The following is a 21,348-nucleotide window of genomic DNA, read 5'->3' as shown; positions in this document are numbered from 1 at the left end:
TCCCTCTGAATCTGAGTGAGACCCTGTTTTAAAATAAAGAATAAAAAATAGGGCTGGCTGTATGGCTCAGATAGAATGCCCCTGGGTGCCACCCCCTGTACTGAAACAAAGTTGTTTGGGCCCGGTGACATACAGCTGTAATCCCAGTACTTCTGAGGCAGAGACAGGAGAGTTGCGGGTTTGAGGCTAGTGTCAGCATTTTATTTATATTTTATTATTTTTTGGTACTAGGGTTCCTGGAAACCCTTCTACCTCCGGGCTACACACCCAGACCTACTTTTACACTTTTTAATTTGGAAACAGGGTCTCTTAAACCAGGGAGGCTGGCTTCCAACCTGTGCCATCCTGTCTCCGCCTCCTAAGCACTGGGATTAACAAGCATGTGCCACCACGCCCAGCTATAGTCTTAGCATTTTAGGGAGGTCCAGATTCCAAAGATGTTTGCCTTTCCTTTCCAGTAAATACTTAGTGATTATTTTAGAATTAACATATTTCTCTTGACCTCTCTGATAACCATGCATGTTTCCTGCTACCTTGCTCTTACTGGCTTATTTTGGAATTTGGGTGATGCCATAACAGCTAGTTTTATTGCTATTTGTTGCTGAGCTTTGGGTGTGGTCCCGCCTTTGTATCATCACAGTACTTTGGAGGCTAAGACACCAGGATTGCAGTTTTGCACCCCTTCTGGAATTTAGGCAGACCCTGTCTTCACTAAAAAAGGCTCAGTGCATAGCTTGGGGGTGAGCAGCCCTGTGTTTAGTTCCTCATACCACACAGACCACGGACGCTTCATTTCTTCCCTGGTATCCTAGTTTCTTTCCAAAAGTCTGTGCATCTAGTTTACTGAAGGTCTTCTCACCTTAATTATAAGATTTCATCCACTCAGAATCTTAATCGGGTGATATGCCACCTAAAACCACTCTTAAGTTTTTGAGTCTGGCTGTGAACCTGTGGTCCTCAGCCTCCCATGTAGTGGGATTATAGCAGTATACTACCAAATTTTGCATGAATGTTCTTGGAAAGGTTCAGCAGGCTTGGATAAAAGCTTAGAGTGTAAAGCATTTTACTTTAAAAAGACCTGTAATATTAGGCATTTGCATGCCAATGGATAGGTTTGAGCTACTTTCTTTTTGGCAGTATTGGGGATCGAACCCAGGGGCATTCTACCTCTAAGGTGCACCCCCAGCCCTATTTTTTAATTTATTTTGAAACAAGGTCTTACTGAGTTGAAAAGGGCCTCACTAAGTAGCTATACCTGTCCTTGAGCCCCAATCCTCTTGTCTTAGCCTCCTAAATGTTGAAATTACAAGCTACCTCCACCATGCCCTGGTCAATCTTTAAGTAGCTTCTTAATCATGGATTCCTTCTCCAGCTGTTACAGCCCTATTTACAGATTAAAATCTTAAATCTCAGAGGGCAAGTCATTTGCCTCAGGCCAGGAGTCAACTCTTGAGATATATTCTCTCTCCTCCCCCCCCCCTTACTGGGGATGGAATCTAGGGACATTCTACCACTGAGCCACACTCTCAACTCTCCTTTTTATTCTTAATTTTGAAACAGGAGCACACTGAGTTGCAAACAGCCTCAGAAGTAGTTGAGGCTGGCTTTGAACCTGGATCCTTGTGTTCTAGCCTCCCAAATGCTGGGATTACAAGTTTGTGCCACCATGTGTGGCTTTCATCAAATTAAAAAAAAATAACATTTTATTTTATTTATTTATTTATTTTTTTTGTGGGTCTGGAGATGGAACCCAGGGGCATTTTACCTCCGAGCTACGCCCCCTGCCCTATTTTTTATTCTTTATTTTGAAACCGGGTCTCACTGAGTTGCAGAGGGCCTCACTAAGTAGCTGAGGCTGTCCGCGAACCGTGATCCTCCGGTCTCAGCCTCCCGAATGCTGGGATTACAAGCGTGCGCCACCACGCCCGGCTAAAAAATAACATTTTAAATAGTTTGAAAAATTGTCTTTTCTACAATTTTACTGGTGTTTTATCTATGCCATATTCCATTGGCTAGTTTTATCATCATCACCATCCAGTATTATTAAATGTCTTGTCTGTGTTATAGGGTAATCATATGCAAAGTAGGTTTGGAGTTGTTACAACCTATAAAAAGGTGGTATTGATAGTTATGTGTAGTATGTTACAAGTTAATATTCCTAGAAATAGATATTAGTGAATATCTTGACTGTATATCTTTACTTGTCTATATAAGAAGTAATGTTTATTTGTGATAAGTCACCACATTCATTTAGTTTTAAGAACTCTTTGGAGTAGAATTTGGGGTTTGTCTGGGCTTTATGAATGAGACTTAATGAAAGTATTTTGTAAAAGGTTGAATTATTGAGAAAGTCTTAACTGAGAAGTAGAATCTCAATGGTAGTAAGAGTTTAGAGATTTTAATTGGCTTAAAGATTTTAAATTATAGAATTAGTTGTTTTTAATGTCCAAGAAGATTGGATTGCCATTATTCTGTGAGGAAGTCTTTTGTTATAAGATTATAATCTAGTTCTATCAGGATAAAATGGAACTTGGTGCTGTGAGAGCTCATCAACTGACTGATAGTAATGGTTCAAAATGACAGTACAGAAAGATTTATTAAGGAATACTACTTTAGCCTCTGTTTATTTGAATTCTCTTTTCTTTCCTAACAGTTTTTCCAGTTTTGTGAGGAACCTTGTCAAGCAACAAGCGCAATGGCTAGCAATGTTACAAACAAGACAGACCCACGCTCCATGAACTCCCGTGTATTCATTGGGAATCTCAACACTCTTGTGGTCAAGAAGTCTGATGTAGAGGCGATCTTTTCAAAGTATGGGAAAATTGTGGGCTGCTCTGTTCATAAGGGCTTTGCCTTCGTCCAGTATGTTAATGAGAGAAATGCCCGTGCTGCCGTAGCAGGCGAAGATGGCAGAATGATTGCTGGCCAGGTTTTAGGTAAGGTCTGAGTTGACTTTTTTACATTAATACAGCTTTCTGCTCTTGTTTCTTTTTCTCACCCTGTCTCTCCAAGAAGTAGTCAGAAGTTTCCTGGGATGCTGTAACTAAGTTTATCTTAAAGTTGTTTGTTTACAGGTGTGATGGGCTAAATTAAGGTTACTTATTTGTGAAGTGGCAGTCTTATGTAAGACAGGGCAGGTGATAAATGATTAATAATGTAGAAATGTTGCCTAATTTCTTGTCATCCATGTATTTGGAGAGACAGTATAACTTAGACATTTGTGGCCACTGGAGTAATTTGCATTTGTTTCTGTATTGGAATTTTATGTATATGCCTGTTAAGAAGCATACACTTAAGTTTCTCATGTTCTTATCTGGATTTAGAGGATTATTATTTTTTGTGGTACTAGGGGTAGAACCCAGAGGCTTTTCTGCCTCCGGGCTATACTCCCAGACCTATTATGTACTTTATTTGGAAACAGGGTCTCACTAAGTTGCTGAGAGCTTCACTCAGTAGCTGAGGCTGGCTTCAAACCTGTGCAATCTCCTTCCTCAGCCTCCCAAACACCAGGATTAAAAGCATGTGCCACCACACCCGGCTAGAATGTTGATTATTCTTGCCTTAGGTTTTAGAAACCTTAGGGAAGTGTAAGAAAGCTGTGCGTGGTAACACACTTCTATGCCCAGTATTCAGGAGGCTGAGACAGGAGGATCAAGGTTTGTGGACAGATCAGCTACTAAGTGAGGTCCTTTACAACCCTGTTTCAAAGTAAAGAATTAGAAAAAAGGGCTGGGAGATGAATGCCCCTGGGTTCCATCCCTAGTACCACAAACAGTGATGGAGAATCTTCTTGTATAAACCTGTTATTCCTAAAAAATGTACACAGCTGGGAATGATAGTGCATACCTATCATCCTAGTACTTAGGAGACTTACCCTAGTTCTTGGGATGCTTAAACACAGTAAGAGGTTTGAAGCCAGACTCAGCAACTTAATTGAAACCCTGTTTTAAAATTTAATAAAGGAAGCTGTCGTGGTAGCAAACATTTGTTACCCAAGTACTTGGGAAGCTGAGACAGGAGTATTGCAGGTTCAAAGTCTTGGTAACTTAGCAAGGTTCTAAGCAACCTAGTGAGACCCTGTTTCCAAATAAATAAAATTGGGCTGAGGGTTTAGCTTGGAGATAAAATTCTTCTGGGTTCAATACCCAGTGCCACCAAAATAAGTAAATAAAAAGGCTGTGGGTTGTATCTTGGAGGTAAAACACACTTGGGTTCAGTTCCTTGTAAATGGGCGTGGTGGCACACAGGTTATAATCCCAGCATTTAAGAGGCTGAGACAGGATCCCAGTTCTGGGACCGCCTCAGCTACTTAGTGAGACCCTCGGCAACTCAATGAGACCTGATTCCAAAATAAAGATAAAAAAATAGGGCAGCAGGGGGAGCTCGGACGTCGAATGCCCCCTGGGTTTCATCCCCAAACGTGCGGGCAAAAAAAATCATGACTAGTGTTTAGTTTGGATTTTCTGTGTTCTATTTATGATTACACATATAACTATTTAAAGGGGGACTGATAGATAGGACCATCAGTAGTACTGGGGTATATCTATGATGGGTGTGTCTAGTTCTGGTGTATCATTTGACCAATGCATTTTGCATTTCACCACGATGTAGACGTATGCTGTCATTTTCATAGCTAACATTACATACAATTTAGTAACATAATCTACATTCATATTCCTCTTAATTGTCTTTTTGGGGGTTGCTAGGGATTGAACCTAGAAGCATTCTATCTCCAAGTTACATTTCAACCTGATTTTATTTATTTATTTATTTGGCACAAACGATTGAATCCAATTGCATTCTACCTCTTAGGTAAATCCCAGCCCTATTTTTTATCTTTTTGAAATGACCTCAGTGAGTTGCAGAGGCTGAGCCACAAACGGCAATCCTGAACTGAGGGACATTTTACCTCTAAGCCACACCACCAGTCCGATATTTTTGTATATGTTATGTATATGGTACTGTGGATTGAACCCAGAGGCTTTCTACCTTCAGAGTACATCACCCAGTCCTTTTTTCTTTTTTTTTTTTTTTTTTTTTTTTGGTTGTACTGGGGTTCCTGGAAGCCCTTCTGCCTCCAGGCTACACTCCCAGACCTATTTTTACATTTTTATTTGGAAACAGGGTCTCCTGAGCCAGCGCGCGGCTGGCTTGGAACCTGCGCGATCCTCCTGTCTCTGCCTCCCAAGCCCGGGGATTACAAGCGTGTGTGCGCCACCACGCCCGGCACTCTTTTTTGTGTGCGCCACCACGCCCGGCACTCTTTTTTGTGTGCGCCACCACGCCCGGCACTCTTTTTTTTTTTTTTTTTTTTTTTAATGAGTCTCACTGCTGAGGCTGTCCTCAAATCCTCTTAACCTCAGTCTTCCAAGAACTGGGATTACAGGTAAGCATCATCATGCCTGGCCTATATAGCATATTTTACCTGTAAGGAAAATCAAATTTTGCCTTTGGGAATGATTCTAAGTTTCATGCTTCACATTAGTTTGTAAATTGGCAATTTTTCAGATATTCCAATAAATTCATACAATTTTTTAAATACGCAGAAAAAGCCTGCATAATTGTGCACACTTGTAATCCCTGCATTCGGGAGGCTGAGACCAGAGGATTGCAGTTTGGGACAGCTTCAGCTACTTAGTGAGGCTGTCCACAACTTAGTGAAACCCTATTTCCAAGTAAAGAATATAAAATAGGGCTGGGTGTAGCTTGGGGGTCGAATGCCCCTGGGTTCCATCACCAGGTCCGCAAAAAATAAAATATGCAGAAGTACTTCTGTGATGTAATAGTGAAAATTGAGTGGTCTTAGTGGTCTGAATAATTAGAATTGAGCTTGAAGTAGAAGTTGAGAATGATCAAAGTTGTAACTTTTTCCTTTAAGGCCCTGAGTTTGGAACTCAATTTTGTGTTTCTGGTTTGATTTTTCAGATATTAATCTGGCTGCAGAGCCAAAAGTGAACCGAGGAAAGGCAGGTGTGAAACGATCTGCAGCGGAGATGTACGGGTCAGTACCAGAACACCCTACTCCGTCCCCTCTACTCAGGTCCGGAACTTTATTATTTATAACTGCATTGTGTCCATCAGTGGGCATCTTCTCTTTTCTGTTTTCTGGATGTGGGGAGGGCTTATTGTAATGTGTTTAATCTGTTCAGAAATGCTTTATTTTATATTAATGTACCTCCTTATTAACCCTGTATAAGAAATGTTGAAGTTTTTGTTAATTGTAGAGTATTTTAATACTTATAGCATAAACATAGCATAAACAATCTTTAACTTACAAGAAACTAGATAGGGTCAAAGTAATGGTGTGTTATAAAAGTTTAATTTTACTGGTGCATTTTAAGTGTTCTTATTTTAGCCTGATAATAACTGTGGGATGAAGTTATTAATTATTAATTTGACTACAGTATATGCAATGTACTGAAGTGATTGGAATTTATTGATTGTAATGTTTGAATGATTGGGGGTAATTTCATGCTAATGTTTATGATGTAGTTGTTGTGTTTTGTTTGGCATGTTTCCCCGATTTCCTGTTTTGAATTGACATCTGCAGCTCCAAATTAATCCTTTTTGGTATTTGTTTTTCAGCTCTTCTTTTGACTTGGACTATGACTTTCAACGGGATTATTATGACAGGTATGTTCAAGTCATTTTTAAAATTTCTTCTGCCAAAATAGCTATCTAGTAAAAACCATTTCATAATGTTTTCTAGCAGTGAAATCTCTTGTGAAGTAACAAACAATAGGCATGTTTTAAAACAAATACTCCATTTCCATTTAAAGAAAAAGTTCAACCACCCCAGATTACCACGTAGACTGGGGAGGGTAACTTTCAAGTTAATTTTGTGTTGTAGGGAATCACAGCAAGATTTTTTTTTTTTACTAGTTGAGATTGAATCCAGGGACATTGTACTCAGTTTTTTGTTGTTGTTTTAAAACGAGGTTTTATTCAGCTGTCCTGTACCTGTAATCCCAGTATTTGGGAGATTGAGACAGATAATCTTGAGTAGAGGACAGTCTCAGCAAGTAGTGAGACTCATTAACCTAACCAGATCCCATTTCAGAAATAAGATCAAGCTCGTGTTACAATTCAAAGATATAATGCTTCTTGATTCAGTGTTGAGTATCAAAAAAAGAAGCTGGCTTGGAACCTGCATGGGCCTCCTGTCCCTGCCTCCCAAGCGCAGGGATTACAAGCGTGTGCCACCATGCCCAGCAAATTCAAGTTTTTGAAGTAAAATAATATAAATCATCCTGGTCTTAACTTGATTACAAGCGTGTGCCACCATGCCCAGCAAATTCAAGTTTTTGAAGTAAAATAATATAAATCATCCTGGTCTTAACTTGATTACAAGCGTGTGCCACCATGCCCAGCAAATTCAAGTTTTTGAAGTAAAATAATATAAATCATCCTGGTCTTAACTTGACTAACAATCTTGCTTTATCATTCTCTTTAGAAATTATCTTGGAAGTATTTTTTATTTAAAATGTAAATCTGCAAAAGTAGACTTAGAGCCTGTTATGATGGCGCATGCTTGTAATCCCAGGATTTGGGAGGCTGAGACAGGAGGGTCAGGGTTTGCAGCTCGCCTCAGCTACTTGGTCAGGCCCTTTGCAACTTAGTGTGACCCTGTTTCAAATTAAAGACAATAAATGGGCAGGAGGTGTGGCTCAAAGACAGAAGGCTCCAGGGTTCAATCCCTAACACAACAAAAATTTGTCTACAAATATTTGGTAATTTTTGTAAAGATAAGTATTGATTTTTGTAAACCATAAATGACGTAACTTATTCTCATCCAGTATATGATCAGTTTCTTGCAGTTTGAATTTTGTAATTGTTCAACATGTTTTTCTAGGTTGTGTATTTCCTATGAATTTGTAGAAAGAACTGAAGGCTTTATCAGATTCAGGTTTCAGGGATTCCAGTATTTAATGGTAGAGCACTTGGGTACTGTGTTAGAGGGCCTCTATCCTTACTTAGCGCTGCAAAATAGATACAGGTGTATTCCTCTCCTTTGGTATGTGTGTATGGAGCAACCAGAAAATTTCATGGTGTTATTTTTTTCCAGTTGTGATTTGCATTCCTTTTTTTTTTTTTTTGTCTTTGTTTTTGGACTGGGGATGGAACCAGGTTGCACTTGCCAGGCAAGCGCTTTGCCACTGAAGTACATCCCAGCCCGATTTGCATCCCTTTATAATGTAAGCATTAGTGTTGAACACACAGGGCAGCCTAAGACAGGAAGTTTGCAAGTTGGTGGCCTTCTGTAGCAACTTAATGAGACTCTGTTTAAAATAATATTACTGCACTGTGGTACAACCCCACTGTTGTGTAAGCATTAGGTGTTTTGTTAGGGAAATTTTCTATTTTAGCAGTCAAATACTGTTGCTTGTTCAGTTTTTTTTGTGACTTTGCTTTTTTATGAAGAGGTAACAGGGATGAATTCTGTAACCTTAATGTTGAACTAAATTGAAGTTACCGACTTTTTTCTATCTCAGTGGACTTTATTCTGTGTACTACTAGCGAAGGAACCCCAGGGGAATTCTACTCATTTTTTATTTTTATTTATTTTTGTGGTACTTGGGGATGTAACCCAGGGTCTTTCTAACTCTAAGCTATACATACTCTCAGACCTATTTTATACTTTTACTTGAAAACCGTGTCGGAAGTTGCTGAGCTCTACTCACTAAGTAGCTGAGGCTGGCTTCGAACCCGTGCTGTTCTGTCTCAATCTCCCAGGCAACGGGATTACACGTGTGTGGCACCACACCCGGCTTTATTTTCTGCGGGTCTAGAAATGAAACTTAGGAGAATTTAACCTCCAGCTACAACCCCTGCCCTATTGTTTTTTTCTTTATATTGAGGCACGTTCTCATTAGAGGGACTCACTAAGTAGCTGAGACTGTCTGGGAACCATGATCCTCCAGATCCTCCAGTCTCATACTCCCGAATGCTAGGATTATAAGCTTTCACCACCTCGCCCGACTCCCATCTTTTATTCTTTACTTTCTTTTTGTAGTACTAGTGGTAGAACCCAGGGACATTCTATCTCCAAGCTTCACCCCCTGCCATATATTTTTTATCATTTATTTATTTATTTATTTTTGGTGGTACTGGAGGTGGAACCCAGAGGCTTTCTACCTCCGGGCTATACTACCAGACCTATTTTATACTTTATTTTTATTTGGAAACAGGGTCTCACTAAGTTGCTGAGAGCCTAAGTAGCTGAGGCTGGCTTCGAACCTGTGTGAGCCTCCTGTCTCAGCCTCCCAAGCGCAGGGATTACAAGTGTGTGTCACCACACCCGGCCGTCCTTTATTTTGAAATGGGATCTCACTGAGTTGCAAAGGGCTTCACTTAGTAGCTGAGGCAGTTCACAAGCCAAATGTGCCAGGTGTATTTATTTTTGAAACAGGATCTCAGTAAAGTGTAGAAGGCCACACTAAGTATCTGAGACTGGAATCCTGTTGTAGTCTTTGAAGTATTGGGATTATAAGTGTATAGTAACATGATTTGTTTTAGTGGTCATTTTATATTTTAGTGACAACATCAAAATGATTCTTATAAGTTATTATTTTAATTACATTTTTTAGTTTAAATGTATTTTACTTAATTAAAAGATAAAAGCAAGTGGGTATCGTGGCCCAGGCTTCTAATCCCAGTATTTGGAAGGTCGAGACAGGACAGTTGCAGGTTCAAGGCTGTCCTCAGCAACTTAGTGAGACCTTTTTCCTAAATAACTACAAAGTAGGGATGAGTCAAAGTAGAAGGCTGCTGGGTTCCATTCCCAGTATCACAGGAAATGAAAGTATAAGCTTCTACTCCAAGAAAATTGCTGCTAAAATGAAATGAAAAGCTCGATAGCTTGACATTGTATGGATGACAAGCCAGCTGTGATGACAGGTGAACATCATATTTAGAGGAGCAACCAGATTCCTTCCTTCGTTTATCATTTTGTGGTACTGTGCATTGAACCCAGGGGCATTCTGCCTCTGAGCTACGTAGTTCTATTTTATTCTTTAATTTGAAAAACGGTTTTGCTAAATTGCTGAGGATGCCCTGAAACCTGCACTCTTCCAGTCTCAGCTCCTCAAAGTACTGGGATTATAGGTGTATATCACCATGCCTGGCAAGATTCATTTTTTTGGTGGTGCTGGGGTTCCAGGAAACCCTTCTACCTCCGGGCTACACTCCCAGACTTTTTTTTTATTATTGTTATTTTTAAATTTGTAAACAGGGTCTCTTAAGTCGGCATGGCTGGCTTCGAACCTGCGCGATTATCCGGTCGCCCAAAGCCTCCCAAGCACGGGGATTACAAGCGTGGGCCACCATGCCTGGCTGATTCCTTACAATATTGGTTTTTCCCATTAAAGTGTTCAATTTTGTCATACTGGGGTTTGAACCCAGGTGCATTCTACCTCTGAGCTATATTTTGTAGAAGGGTCTTGGGTCTTACAGTTTGGGAGGGCCTCACTAAGTAACTGAGGCTGGCCGCGGAACTATGATCCTCCTGTCTCCCAAATACTGGGATTATAAGCATGGGCTACCATGCCCTGCTAGATAACCTTACACAGGGTCATTCTACCTCCATGCTTCAACCCCAGGCTCCTTTTTTCCCCCAGTACTGGGAATGAAATCTAGCGGTGTTCTACCTCATCTCACCCCCCCCCCCCCAAACTGTACTTTTTATTCTTTTTTTTATCCTTTTTAAAAAAATTTTATTATTTTTGAAACAGGGTCTTATTGATTTGCAAAAGGCTTCCCTAAGTAGCTGAGGCTGTTCTATAAATGCAATCCTGTCTCAGATTCACAAATCCTGGGATTAGGATGAGCAACTATGCCTGACTCTTAGTTTCAAGGAAGATTACAACACTACTTTTCAGATTATTAATTTTTATTTTTGCATTACTGGGGATGAAACCCAAGGGCAGTCTACCCTCTGAGCTCTGCCCTTATCCTATTTTTTGTCCTTTACTTTAAAGCAGGGTTTCACTGTGTTACAGAGGGCCTCACTAAGGAGCTGAGGCTGTCCATGAACTATGATCCTCTTGTCGCAACATTTTTTGAGGGGGAGGGGGTTCGGGGATGGATTCCAGGGCATTCGACCTGTGAGCTACGCTTCCTGCTCTATTTTTTATTCTTTATTTTGAAACCAGGTCTCACTGAGTTGGTAAGGGCATTTACTAAGTAGCTAAGGCTGTCTGAGAACCACCATCTGGTCTCAGCCTCGTGCGCTACCACCCCTGGCAAAGTAAAACTTTAAAGCAAAATCCAGGTACTCAGATTGATTCAATGGTTCTTAATTAAAAATAAGATCCAATAATCTAGGCTTGGTATCACATCTATAAACCCAAATTTTGAAAGCATAGGAAACAGAAGGGTTAGTAACTTAGTGTGAACTTTTTCCATTTCAGAAAAAAATTAGTTGTTTTGGTGCAAATTGGAGGATCACAGGTTTGACATTTGCCTCAGCAACTAGGCATGCACCTCCTCCCTTGGTCTGTTTCAAAATAAAATAAGCCTGATATGTTGGCTTGGGAGGTGCAGTCAAGAGGATCACAAGTTTAAGACCAGCCTCATTAATATAGGCCCTCTGCAACTTCATGAGACCTTTATTTCAGGCTGGGCATGATGCTGTACCATTGTAATCCCAGCATTTGTGAGGCTGAGACGAAGAACTGGATTCACATACAACCTCAGCTACATAGTGAGGCGTTTGCAACTGAGACCCAGTTTCAAAATAAAGAAAACATAGGCCCGGAGGTATAGTTCATAGGTAGAATGCCCCTGGGTTCCATTCTCAGTACCACAAAATAAAGGAAAATAATGTAGAGAATGGGAATATAACTCAGGTACAATATCCCCAGGTTCAGTCTAACTGGTGTGTGGGTACATATCTGCAAATCACAGGTTCAAGGACAACTTTAGCAACTCATCAACCATGCTGCATTATTTTCCATAAAATTGAATTTTTTGTGTGTGGCACTGGGGTTCCTGGAAACCCTTCTACCTCCAGGCTACATACACTCCTAGACCCAATTTATATTTTTTATTTGGAAACAGTGTCTCTTAAGCCAACAAAGCTGGCTTGGAACCACTGCAATCCTCCTGTCTCCACCTCCCAAGCACCAGGATTACAAAGGTGTGCCACCAAGCCTGGTGTAAAATTGAATATTGAAGGACAAAATAACTAAATGAGTCCTATAGTAATATGCTAGTTGTTCATCTATGTTGTATCTGGTTATTGCTGAATTATATGAATGATAGCATGTTTCCTACCATACACATCAATTTATGGACAAGTAGGTTTTCCCAGATTTGTGATGTTGCTCTGAACACTTACAAGTTTTTGTAAGTTTGTGTTTTCACTTGACTTGGGTATATGATTGGAAGTACTGCTTAGTTATATAGTAAATCTATCTTTTCCAAGGTATTGTGTCATTTTACATTCCCATTTACGATGTATGAAGATTTCAGTTTTTGTCCTTATCTTTTTGTTACTGAGCATCAAACCTGAAGATATTCTGTCTTTGTTATATCCCAAAGCTTTTAACTTAAAATTTTTTGGGGGGAGAGTCGTGGGGTGGAATCCAGGGGCTTTTTTTTTTCTCTCCCCCTCTGGGCTATACTCCCAGACCTATTTTATATTTTATTTAGAAACAGAGTCTCACTAAATTGCCAAGAGCCTCACTAAGTACCTGAGGGTGCTTTCAAACCTGTGCAATCCTCCTGTCTCAGCCTCCCAAGCTTAATTTATTATTTTAAATATCTAAGTTAATGAGACAATGCTTCTTAAATACTGGGATTACAGATGTTTACCACCCCACCTGGATTGTTTACAACATCTTTTTTGTCCTTTTTTTGGTGGTACCTGGGATGGAACCCAGGGGCATTGTATTTTTGAGCTATACCCACCAGTCCTGTGTTTTTTTTTTTTTTTTTTTTTAAGTATATTTTTCGAAACAGGGTCTCAACGTTATTGCAAACAGCCATGCTAAGTAGCTGAGGGATGTTCAGGTTTGCGATCCTCCAGTCTCTGCCTTTTGAATGCTGGGATTACAACCATGTGCCCAGCCTTTTTTTCCCATTTTTTATTTTGGCTATTCTGATTTAATTAGTATGCAGTGGTATTTTATTATATTAAATCAGTTTATATTTATACTAATTTTATATTAATTACACTAAACAATATATAAGTAAATAAGTTATAAAGTTCCATGATTTTATGGAAGTTGCCTAGAAGCAGTAGATGGATAACAGTATGCAAAGTACTATGTTTCTGTTCAGTCAGGCATGATAGCACTGACTTGTAATCCCAGTATTTGTGAGGCTTGAGACAGAAGGATCCTGCTTCACAGACAGCCTTAGCCACATAGTGAGACCCTTTGCAACTCAGTGAAACCCTGTTTCAAAATTCAGAATATCGCTGGGGACCAGGCTTGGTGGTGCACACTTGTAATCGCAGCATTTGGGAGGCTGAGACCATAGGATGGTGGTTCATGGACAGCCTCAGCTGCTTAGCAAGGCTCTTTGCAACACAGGGAGACTCTGTTTCAAAATAAAGAATAAAAAATAGGGCAGGGAATATACCTCACTCAGAGGTCAAATGCCCCTAGGTTCCCTCCCCAGACCTGCAAAAAAAATAATAATAATAATAATAAAGTAAAAAGAATATGATTGGGGTTTAACTCAGGTAGAATGCTGCTAGGTTACATTCTGCGTACTGCCGAAAAATATATTTCTGTTAAGATTTTTTATTTTTTTTATTATTTTAGTGTTTGTGGTATTGGGGATGGATCCCCAGGGGCATTCTACCTCTGAGCTATATCCCCATCTTTATTTTAAAACAGCTTCTTAATGAATTGGAAAGGGCCTAACATAAATTGTTCAGCAATCCTCCTGTTTCAGCCTTCCAAATGCTGGGATTACAAGCGTGCACTACTATGCCCGCCAAGGTTTAAATACCCTATAGCTACACTGTTTAAAGTGGACACAGAAAAGCAAGTGCTATATTACATAGTATATTTCTAGATTACTATAAATTTACTTTTACTCAATGAGAAGTAGGATCAATATAGCCTACTCTTCCAGCAGTAAATTAAAGTATCTAGACTTATGTGAGCAAACCTAGGACTTTTTTTGCATAGTAGACAAGCTTCCTAGCATTTAAGCTGTATAGTTTTTTGGTGGTACTGGGGTACCTGGAAGCCCTTCTACCTCCGGGCTACACTCCCAGACCTATTTTTACATTTTTATTTGGAAACAGGGTCTCCTAAGCCAGCATGCGCAGCTGGCTTCGAACCTGCGCGATCCTGTCTCTGCCTCCAAAGCGTGGGGATTACAAGCGTGCACCACCACGCCCGGCTTTTAAGTTATATTTTTATGTTCCAGACTGCTGTATAAGAAAACTAAGGATAGATTATTAAAGCATTAAGAAAATCAGTGTTTTTTTCAGGGCATGAAATATATAAGTAGTGCCCTTTTGGTAAATGGTTTAAGATTACATATTGGTAGCCAACAAAAAAATTTGAGCTTTTCATATGAAAAGGTCTTTTTCAAAATTTTGGTTTTGCTTTACTGTAATACTTGGGCTATTACTCTGAAGTTAATTGCCTGCAAGAGTAGGACAGGACAGCAACATTCAGAAAATTTATGTAGAGACCGGGGTGGTGGCACAGACTTGTAATCCCAGCATTTTGGGAGCCTGAGATAGGAGGTTCGTGGCCATTCTCAGCTACTTAGGCCTGTTGAAGCACAGTGAGACCCTGTTTCAAAATAAAAAATAAAGCCAGGCGTAGTGGCGCATGCTTGTAATTCCAGCACTTGGGAGACTGAGACAGGAAGATTGACAGTTCAAAGCTAGCCTCAGCAACCTATTGAGCCCCTCAGCAACATAAAGTATAAAAAATAGGTCTGTGGGCCGGGCGTGATGGCGCATGCTTGAATTGAAATCCCTGCGCTTGGGAGGCTGAGACAGGAGGATCGCGCAGGTTCAAAGCCAGCCTCAGCTACTTAGTGAGACCCTGCTTCCAACTAAAGTATAAAATGGGTCTGGGAGTATAGCCTGGAAGTAGAAAGCCTCTGGGTTCCACCCCCAGTACCACCAAAAAAAAAAAAAAATGGGTCTGTGAGTATAGCCCAGAAGTACAAACGGGCTAAGAATCTGGTGTGGTCATGCACTCCTGTATTCCCAGTCTTTAGGTTGCTCAGTAGTAGAGGGTGGCTTTGAACCTGTACGATCCTTCTCACTTGGCTTGGGAGCTTGGATTACAAAAGTATACCAGCCCAGCTTATATCAACTTTAATGTAGCACGTTTTACCACATCTTTTTTTTTTTTTAAGGCAAGGTCAGAAGCTTTACTGATAAAATAAGCTTTTGTGAAATAATGAAGTATATCACATTAACGTGAACTTCAAATTCCTGGTTTCTGAAAAGTATTTTTGCAGGCGTTTTTCATATCACACACCTGTAATTTTAGTACTTGTGTAGTGTATATAACCTACATATGATCCTTGAGCATGCTAGGCATGTGCTTTACCACTGAACTATACTCCTAAAACTTTGTTCAGTAATCTTGTTACTTACACTAGTTAAAATAGTGTAAATGTTATAAAAAATATTTGTTTGCTGTTCAGGGAATCATGAGGGGCAAAAATAAATCTACATTCAGTTTCCCGAGCATTTTCAATCCTCAGTTTGTTGTATTTGCAGATATAGAATCCGCAGATGTGAAGACCTGATTGTAAGGTAGTTTAATTGTATTACTTTACCTCATTAAAGGAGGGTTATGATATTTTAAAAGTGACTTTTAAGAATTGTATGATCTAAAAAGGTCAGTTGGAGAAGTTCTTTTTTTTTTTTTTTAGAAATTTCTTGGCCCAGTGTGATGCACATGCCTGTAGTCCCTGTAGTTTGGTAGCAGAGATGGAGGATCGTAGGTTCATGGCCAGTCTCAGCTATTTAGTGAGACCCTGTTTCAAAATAAAGAATAAAAATTAGGCCTGGGGGTGTTTTTTCAGAGGTAGGATGCCCCTGGATTCAGTCCCCAGTAACACAAAGAGTAAAGGGCTTGGGTTATAATTGGAAGTAGACTGCCCCAGGTTTAATTGCTAGTACCATCAAAAAAAGGTCATTTTCTATATTTAAATATGGCTGTAAGCATGATGGCGCATGCTTGTCATCCCAGCATTTGGGAGGTTGAGCCTGGAGGATCCTGGTTCGCGGACAGCCTCAGCTACTTAGGTCATCTGCAACTTAATAAAACCCTGTCTCAAAATAAAGAATAAAAAATGAAGCAGACTAATGTACCTGGGTTCCATCCCCAGACTCCCAAAAAATCATGTTTTTTTTTTTTTTTTAATACTGCTAGAAGAGGGGAAAGAAATAATTGGGCAAGGATAACGATGTCTTTGAATATTAAAGAATTCCTAGGTTGGGAAGCCAGTGTTAACATTAAAAGTACTCTTCCATATTTTAGACGTGAGATAATTAACTGAATTTTGAGTTCTGTGTTGGTTTCTATCTATAGTGAATTATAGCTACATAGTATGAGGTAGGTAACCTATTAATTACTGGCACTAGGAATGAAAACCCTGCACTTTGGTTTTAAATCACTGTAATTTTTGCAATTTTCATATTTTGTATGGTTTCTACTAGATATATCATATACGATATATACATTTGTGTGTCTTCATTTTCACTTGTTTTGTGCTGTAGTTTAAGTAGCAGCTTAACTTTGTTATTTTAGTGTAGCATACTTATGAAAAGTATAAAATTAAGCTGGGCGTGGTGATACACGCTTGTAATCCCAGCATTTGGGAGGCTAAGACCAGAGGATAGCAGACAGCTTCAGCTATTTAGTAAGGCCCTCTGTAACTTAGTGAGGCCCTCTTTCAAAATAAAAGAATAAAAAATGGGGCAGGAGGTGTAGCTCAGAGGTCAAATGCCCCTGGGTTCCATCCCCCAACCCCGAAAAAAAAAAAGGATAAAATTAAGATAAAAGCCTTCTTTGGGAACCAAAGCACTCACCAGTGAGCACAAACACAGGAAACCACCACCCAGCTCCATGGAGGTAGATGAGCAAGAAGTCGAGGCATCTGGTCCCAAGATATAATCAGAGTTCTTGCTGTCAGGGGATTTCACCTGAAATGCCTAGAGTGCATTTCACATTGGGAGAAATGCCCACTCTATGCTCAATCATGAACACAGAGCGAAGTTCCATCCAGCAACTGGAGGTCTCATCTTCCTATGCCACCTATTCCCTGGGCTCTGCCAAGCCATGATAGCTGTTGGGGTCTGAGAACACACCTTTCTATCAGCACCCGTCCAGCCAAGCTCGGGTCTAGTGTATGATACTGCAACATTAAGGATGGATGGCTTATACGAACATCAACCGACAGCCCTAGAGAGATGTCTTCCATACTTGGTCACTGCTGTACCTTACTAATTGGTGTAGCAATTGGGATCTGAAAAACACAGTGGTTCAGAACAGATCAAGGAGAGATTCAAGACACTGATGGTCACTCTAAGCGAGGGTGGACATGTTGAGTCGGCTACACACATTAATGTACACCAACCCTCTGCTGCCATGGATCAACTCTCAACCTTGGGCTGAAAGAATGAGTATTCCTTGCCATGAAATTTTCTCCGAACAAAGAACCGACAGCAAATCTGGGTGGTATTGTCTTATGCCCAAATGACTAATGATCAGGCAGTATCCCTGCAGTTGCTTCAGAAATTCCAGCATTTCTGATAACAGAGAAAGCCCTCAAGAAGGAGACTGGAAGCTGGTTTAAGTTTCTTGTTGCAATGCGTACCAGAGACTATTAGCTTGCTCTGCGAGTGTTTCCCAATCTTGCCTCTGCGGCATTGTATTGGGACCCGTGAGCGGGCCATCATGACAGCTTTCAAGGCACCCATTACTCAGCAGGGTTCCAGTTTGACTGAACCTCTCCTCTCCTGCCAGAGAGAGGGGAGTGAGTGATAATGTCTGGTATAGGGGGCGAGATGAGCCCCAATATCAAGAATATCTTGATGCTTGTTGGTCACTGGGTTTTTAAATTTTAGATGAATCAATGCTATTTTTATTTAAAAAAGAAAAAACTCTGTTACTGGGGTTTAACCCAGGGACTTTTTATATCTGTGTTATACCCCTTACCCTCTTATATTTTTTATTCTTTATTTTGAGACGGGGTCCCACTAAGTAACAGGACGTCACTGAAGTAGCTGAGGCTGGCTGAGAACCTGCAATCCTCAAGTCTCGGCCTCCCAGTACTGGGATTACAAGTGTGTGCTACCACACCCAGCTTTCTAAAATACTATTGCTTAAAGGTAGTCAATCATGTAGTATATTTTTGAAGGAAATTTGCTGCAGATCTTAAAACTATCAATAGTTTTTGGTGGACTTGAAAATGAAATTTACATAACATAAAGATAATGAGTGAAAGATAATATTTTATTGTAATAGGTCATTGTTGACCTTAAAAAAAATTGTTCACTGTTGCCGAGTTAATTTATGTGTGAAGGAATTTTGTCTTTTTTTTGCCTAATAGGATGTACAGTTACCCAGCACGGGTTCCTCCTCCTCCTCCTATTGCGAGGGCAGTCGTGCCCTCTAAACGCCAGCGTGTATCTGGAAATACCTCCCGAAGGGGAAAAAGTGGTTTCAATTCTAAGAGTGGACAACGGGGATCTTCCAAGTCTGGAAAGTGTATGTATTGTCATACTGATGTTTCTTAGATTTAAATTGTTTGCACATTTCTTTGTATAGTCAGTACAGCAAAAGTTACTGTGTAGCTTCTATTTAGAGTGTATTCTATCCCTAATATCTTGGTAGTTTTAAAAAAGTTTAAAAACAACCCTTTATACTGTGTAAGTTTAGCCATTTATTTTTGTGATTTTTAAGTATGTCTATCATAATAACTAACTTTAAGCCAGTTGTGGTGCCGCAGACTTGTAATTCCCAGCATTTGGGATGTTGAGACAGGAGGCTCCAGGTTCATGGCCAGCCCTTGCAACTCAATGACACCCTGATTCAAAGGGTATAGTTCAGAGGTAAAAGGTCCCCTGGATTCTATCCTGAATACTATTAAAAAAAGAAAAGTTTATACAGTATCACTTTTTTTTTTTTTTTTTTTTTTTTTGCAGGTCTGGGGGTACAACCCAAGGGCATTTGGCCTTCAAGCAATACCCCCTGCCCTATTTTTTATTCTTTATTTTGAGACCAGATCTCACTGAGTTGCAAAGTGCTTACTAAGTAGCTGAGGCTGTCTTCGAACCACAATTCTCCGGTCATAGCCTCCAGAATGCTGGGATTACAAGCGTGTACCATCACTCCCTGCTCTTTTTTTGGTGCTGGGAATGGAACCCAGAGGCTTTTTTTCATTCATGCTACACTTTATTTATTTATTTTTTTTGTGGATCTGGGGATGAATCCCAGAGGCTGAGGCTGTCCACAAACCTCCACAATGCTGGGATTATAAGTATGGGCCACTATGCCCGGATTTTATATTTTTAAAAATGGAAGTGTGAGCTGGGCGTGGTGGTGCACACTTGTAATCCCAGCACTTGGGAGACTGAGACAGGATTGCACAGGTTCAAAGCCCCTCCCTCAGCTACTGAGTGAGGCTCTCAAAGTAATAAATAAAATGGAAATGTGTAAGTTAGTAAAACTTTTTGAAAGTTAGTTAAAGTCTTAAGTATACATGATATAATCTTTCCATTTATGAGGATTTGGCATGTGCGCACTGGGTGTGGTGGCGCACGCTTGTAATCGCTGCGCTTGGGAGGAGGAGACAGGAGGATCTCTGGCGTAAGAGACCCTGTTCCCAAATTTTAAAAATATACATAAAAATAGGTCTGGGAAGTCGGGCGTGGTGGCACATGGTTGTAATCCAAGCATTTGGGAGGCTGTGACCGGAGAATTGTGGTTTGCGGACAGCCTCAGTTACTTAGTGATGCCGTCCGCAACTCAGTGGGACCCTGTTTAAAAATAAAGACTAAAAATTGGGCAGGGGGTGTAGCTCGGAGGCCAAATGCCTCTGGGTTCCATCTACAAACCCGCCAAAAAAAAAAAATAGGTCTGGGAATGTAACCGGAAGTAGAAAGGGTTTCCAGGAACCCCACACCACCAAAAAAAGAGAATTTGGCATGTGAGGTTCACATGTTGTCTCTTGCCTTCTGCTGTAGCCTAGTGCTAACTGGTTGATTCTGGTATATTTGATTGTAATAAAAGATTTTCTTTGTAATTAAAGTGAAAGGAGATGACCTTCAGGCTATTAAAAAGGAACTGACTCAGATAAAGCAAAAGGTGGATTCTCTTCTGGAAAACCTGGAAAAAATTGAAAAGGAACAAAGCAAACAAGCAGCAGGTAATGGTGTTCTCATTCTATGTATAATTGGGTTTGTTACCTAGAATAGATTTTTAGAAGTATATACTGTAATAATGGAATATGATACAATTTATTTTGAAACTTGGGGTGTTTGATTTGGGGAGGTATTGGTTTGTGGGAGGGTTTGGGATATGCACTGCTGTTCCACAATACTAATTGGACTGTGTCCTTTGGACATTACTTGCCCCAAACAGAGTTGTCCTTCTCGTCCCCAGTAGAGACAAAGAACGAAAAGTCGGAAGAGGAGCAGAGCAGCAGCTCTGTGAAGAAAGATGAGACTAATGTGAAGATGGAGTCTGAGGGGGGTGCAGAAGACTCTGCTGAAGAGGGGGACCTACTGGATGATGATGAGAATGAAGATCGGGGGGAAGACCAGGTGAAAACCACGGGAAAGGAGAGAAAGAGGTGGTGGAGGGGGGACCAGGGACACATGGAGTGCCGCTAACTCCATCCTATTTGTGTCTGTTTCTCACAGCTGGAGTTGATCAAGGATGATGAAAAAGAGGCTGAGGAAGGAGAGGATGACAGAGACAGCGCTAATGGCGAGGATGACTCTTAAGCACATAGTGGGGTTTAGAAATTGTATCCCATTATTTCTTTATCTAGGCGCTTGTCTGAGATAAAAGTTTCACAGATCCTCTCCCCTAGTATCTTCAGCACATGCTCACTGTTCTCCTTATCCTTGTCCTTTCCATGTTCATTAATTCATACTCCCTGCGCCTAGTCCCATTTTCCTTTGATGCTCCTAGTAGTTTTGTTAAGTCTTACCCTGTAATTTTTGCTTTTAATTTTGATACCTCTTTATGACTTAACAATAAAAAGGATGTATGGTTTTTATCAACTGTCTCCAACATAATCTCTTGTTATACAGGGAGTACAGTTTCATTCATACATGATTTCAGTAGTTGCTTCCCTAACTGCAAAGGCAATCTCATTTAGTTGTAGCACCTGAGAACAGCTTTG

General features: G+C 40.3%; 1 protein-coding gene across 6 annotated transcripts; it reads left to right on the top strand.

Moving 5' to 3' along the window:
• Positions 1–2,695: 2,695 nt before the first annotated feature.
• Positions 2,696–20,944, top strand: HNRNPC (heterogeneous nuclear ribonucleoprotein C; the record flags this gene model as incomplete). Of its 6 annotated transcripts, none has more annotated exons than XM_080707876.1 (7): positions 2,696–2,936; positions 5,926–6,001; positions 6,586–6,633; positions 18,547–18,704; positions 20,248–20,364; positions 20,604–20,761; positions 20,861–20,944. In XM_080707876.1, the coding sequence occupies 7 exons, from the start codon at positions 2,696–2,698 to the stop codon at positions 20,942–20,944; spliced, it is 882 nt and encodes a 293-aa protein (XP_080564002.1). The 6 variants fall into 6 exon arrangements, with proteins under 6 accessions (XP_080564002.1, XP_080564001.1, XP_080564000.1 ...); XM_080707875.1 differs by having other exon boundaries at positions 20,601–20,761; XM_080707874.1 differs by having other exon boundaries at positions 20,580–20,761.
• Between the last annotated feature and the right edge of the window lie 404 nt (positions 20,945–21,348).

This window comes from Muscardinus avellanarius (genome assembly GCF_963383645.1).
Source record: "Muscardinus avellanarius genome assembly, chromosome: 12".
In the NCBI taxonomy this organism is placed as follows: Eukaryota; Metazoa; Chordata; class Mammalia; order Rodentia; family Gliridae; genus Muscardinus; species Muscardinus avellanarius.
The sequence above is the reverse complement of the archived record's forward strand: the minus strand, read 5'-3'. Positions and strand labels throughout refer to the sequence as shown.